The following is a 3,514-nucleotide window of genomic DNA, read 5'->3' as shown; positions in this document are numbered from 1 at the left end:
TTTATTTGATCATTAGCATCCGGCGCCAGACTGACGCGGGTGGACACGGTTACATTTGGACCGAGGAGGAACCCACAAGACTCGGATGCGATAATGTCCATATGATATGTCTACTTCTCCTGATGAGTATTTATTTATTTCTTGAGTTTTGACTTTTGACGTTCTCGCCTAGCTGCTCAATAAGATATATCTCCATTACGCATTAAAGCGCACAAGGGAAATTAAAGAGCCCGTCAACCCAGATCACCGACTTGTGCGTAAAGTCAAAAGCCTTTTTGTTGACTTTTAACTGGTAGTATTTCTGGTCCGGGGCGTTTGGACCGGGACCATTACGCAGCGATGCCCGAGACGGCGCAACTAGAGACCCGCTGCACTCCGGCGAAGGACTCTCCCTTCTCCATCAAGAACTTGCTGAACTGTGACCGTAAACCGACCAAACCGAAGCCCATCTTCGCCTCTGAAGGGGGGTTCTCCCTCTCCCAGACCCTCGGGGACTTTAACTTTCCACGTTTTGACTTTCCGACCCAGAGGTTTGCGCTGCCGTGGTGGTACCACCCCTACACCCTCAGCTCGGCCTCCACTCTCAGCCACTTACACAGACACGAAGGTACGGTGGTCCTCCATTCCTTGATTATCACAAATACGACCTGATAGCCCCCCATAGAGTGTAGGGGAGGACGGGGTTGGTCGTCACATTTGGTAAATGATATAGCATTAGTCGCATCAGCCATTATAAGCCATAACCTCAAGTGCAACATATCCAAAAAAGGATAACAACATTTGGAGTTTTGATTTCTTGGGTTATTATTTCTTGGGCCATTCATAATTTAAAAAAGATGTTTTAATTGTCTTCCCTGTTTTCCATGTAGCACTAAAGCGTCTGCCATGGCAGGTTGAGTTCATAACAAACGTTTATTTTTAATTTAGTACATTTAGTGTGTCTCTATTTAATTTGTAGTCCAACATTTCTTCCACATTTTTAAATGTAACATTTCCTGTGTCCATGTATAGTGACGGAGAAGGCAGGTGCGAGAGGTTCCTCTCCCACGTCGGGGACAGACCGTGACTCGCCGGATCTGGTGCTCAAACCGGACAAACTAAGTTCCTGGTCCGGTGTCAAACCGGACCCGGACGCCAAAGACCCAGACGAGGACAACAAAAGCGGCGACGAGATCGTCCTGGAGGAGAGTGACTCGGAGGAGACGACGCGGAAAGGCACCGGGGGGGTCGACGGGGGGGTCGCAGACTCAGACAGCAAGAAACAGACTTGTCGGAAGAAGAAGACGCGCACCGTGTTCTCCCGGAGCCAGGTGTTCCAGCTGGAGTCCACCTTCGACATGAAACGGTACCTGAGCAGCTCGGAGCGGGCCGGCCTGGCCGCCTCCCTGCATCTGACAGAGACCCAGGTGAAGATCTGGTTCCAGAACCGGAGGAACAAGTGGAAGAGGCAGCTGGCCGCCGAGCTGGAGGCCGCCAACCTGAGCCACGCCGCGGCGCAGAGGATAGTGAGGGTGCCCATCCTCTACCACGAGAACCCGGGGGCCGAGGCCGGGACGGGGGGCAACGTCCCTGTGAGCCAGCCGCTCCTCACCTTCCCTCATCCCATCTATTACTCCCATCCCATGGTCACGTCCGTGCCGCTTCTTAGACCGGTCTGAAAAACAAGAAAAGAAAAGGACAAAAAAGGACGTTGTAAAATTTTCGTTTTCCATTGAATTTCATATTTCACTATGGGCCACTGACAATTCATTAAGATTTTAGAATGACGCTATTTTTATTTAAATTCATAATATACCCCCATCAAAAACCATATGGTGCAAGAAAAAGACCAAACATATTTTTGTAGAAAAAAAGAAGAAGAAAAAACGACAAAAAAACCCCCAAACATATTATGACAAATATTATTAATATTATTGGTATTAATACGAATACTAATAGTATTTCCTTTCGGTTCCATTCATTCAGTTATTGTGTATTCAGACGTCTGCAGTGACAGATGTTTGTGTGTGTATGTTTCTCTTCTAATTAATGTTGCTCTCTGATTCGGGGGTCCTACTCCACCCCCCCCGGAGAACCGTGTTTCCCGCGTGCAGAACCATTACCGTGTTTCCCGGAATCACGTGGGATTTAATTTGGTTTAATTTTCATATTCACACAACATGGACTGCAGTTTGGTTCAGGCCCAACAGGCCAACGCATTTGGGATGTTGATGTGTTACTGTAAGCACAGTGAATGTAGCGCGCAAACAGGCCCATCTTCTGTTTCTCAATTTTCGCTCTTTTTTAATCTGTTTTTAGGGATATCCCTATCAATAGGACAGAATTACCACTGCATCAACACTCCCGTTTCACGTTTAAAGCGCTTTATTCTATCTCCGTTTAGAATGATAAGGTTCTATCTCCGTTTAGAATGATAAGGTTCTATCTCCGTTTAGGGCAGTTCAGAGATATTGAGCTTCAAAGTTTTTACATACCATTATGTTTTGTGAGATGGAACCTTTGTATTTTATTAATTACTAACTCAAAAATGTCAACATTTAAAAAAATAACACCACACAGGCATTAATAAACACCTAATGGATCAGATTATGTAAAAAAAAAAAAAAAGAGAAGACAAAAATGGAGATAGAACCTTATAATTCTGACGTCACAAAGGGACAATCAAGATACGATGTTTTATGTTCTGTGGGCAACTAGCCTACGTAAAAAAATATTCTTTGTTTTGAAATAGGCCCAGTCCATATATGATTCATTTATGTCCTAAGATTCATTTATGTCTGCTGCGTGTGCACTGGACCTGTCCTCTTAGTGCTAGCATATGAGCTGGGGTGTCACCCCCCATGTGTGTTTCTGAATCAGATGACATGTTGTACAAATGTATATTATGAATATAATATTTAATCGAGTTTAGGAAAGGAGTTGCCACTTGACGCTCTCCCGGCCGTTGTACAGTGAAACATGAAACCTTTTTGATATTGTATTGCTGAATTCTGTTGTGAAATAAATGGATGTATCCATATTCATCTTTTAATCGGTGTGTGTTCAATAATAATGTTATAGAGACTTTTGGATTTAAGAGGCGAAGGGATTTATGTTGTGTTTGTTAGCGTTGCCTCGACTTCCAGAACCATGTCCAGTGTTATAAAATGGAATAAGTAGCCTAGGCTAAACCTTTAACTTATAATCATATATTTGATGAGCTTAGAATTATAAGGTTCTATCTGCGTTTAGGGCAAAGTAAAAAGTTAGTGTGTCTCTGTAAAAACGTCAAAGTTTTTACATTCCATTATGTTTTGTGAGATGGAACCTTTGTATTTTATGAATTACTAACTCAAAAATGTCAACATTTTAAAAATAACACCACACAGGCATTAATAAACACCTAATGGATCAGATTATGTAAAAAACTCAATTTTGACAGAAATGGAGATAGAACCTTATAATTCTAACGTCACGAATTCCCATTCGCGACGCGCGGCAGTGTGGAAGCCACAGGTCCGGAGAGCACGTGGCC

The 3,514-nt window shown here is 43.6% G+C and overlaps 1 protein-coding gene across 1 annotated transcript; it reads left to right on the top strand.

Moving 5' to 3' along the window:
- Positions 1-339: 339 nt before the first annotated feature.
- On the top strand, positions 340-1,658 carry LOC308172862 (homeobox protein HMX3-like; the record flags this gene model as incomplete). The annotated part of the gene is made up of 2 exons (XM_080547808.1): positions 340-607; positions 1,012-1,658. The coding sequence occupies 2 exons, from the start codon at positions 340-342 to the stop codon at positions 1,656-1,658; spliced, it is 915 nt and encodes a 304-aa protein (XP_080403934.1).
- Positions 1,659-3,514: the final 1,856 nt, after the last annotated feature.

This window comes from Nansenia antarctica (assembly GCF_963989245.1).
Source record: "Nansenia antarctica genome assembly, chromosome: 17".
Lineage (NCBI taxonomy): Eukaryota > Metazoa > Chordata > Actinopteri > Argentiniformes > Microstomatidae > Nansenia > Nansenia antarctica.
The sequence above is the reverse complement of the archived record's forward strand: the minus strand, read 5'-3'. Positions and strand labels throughout refer to the sequence as shown.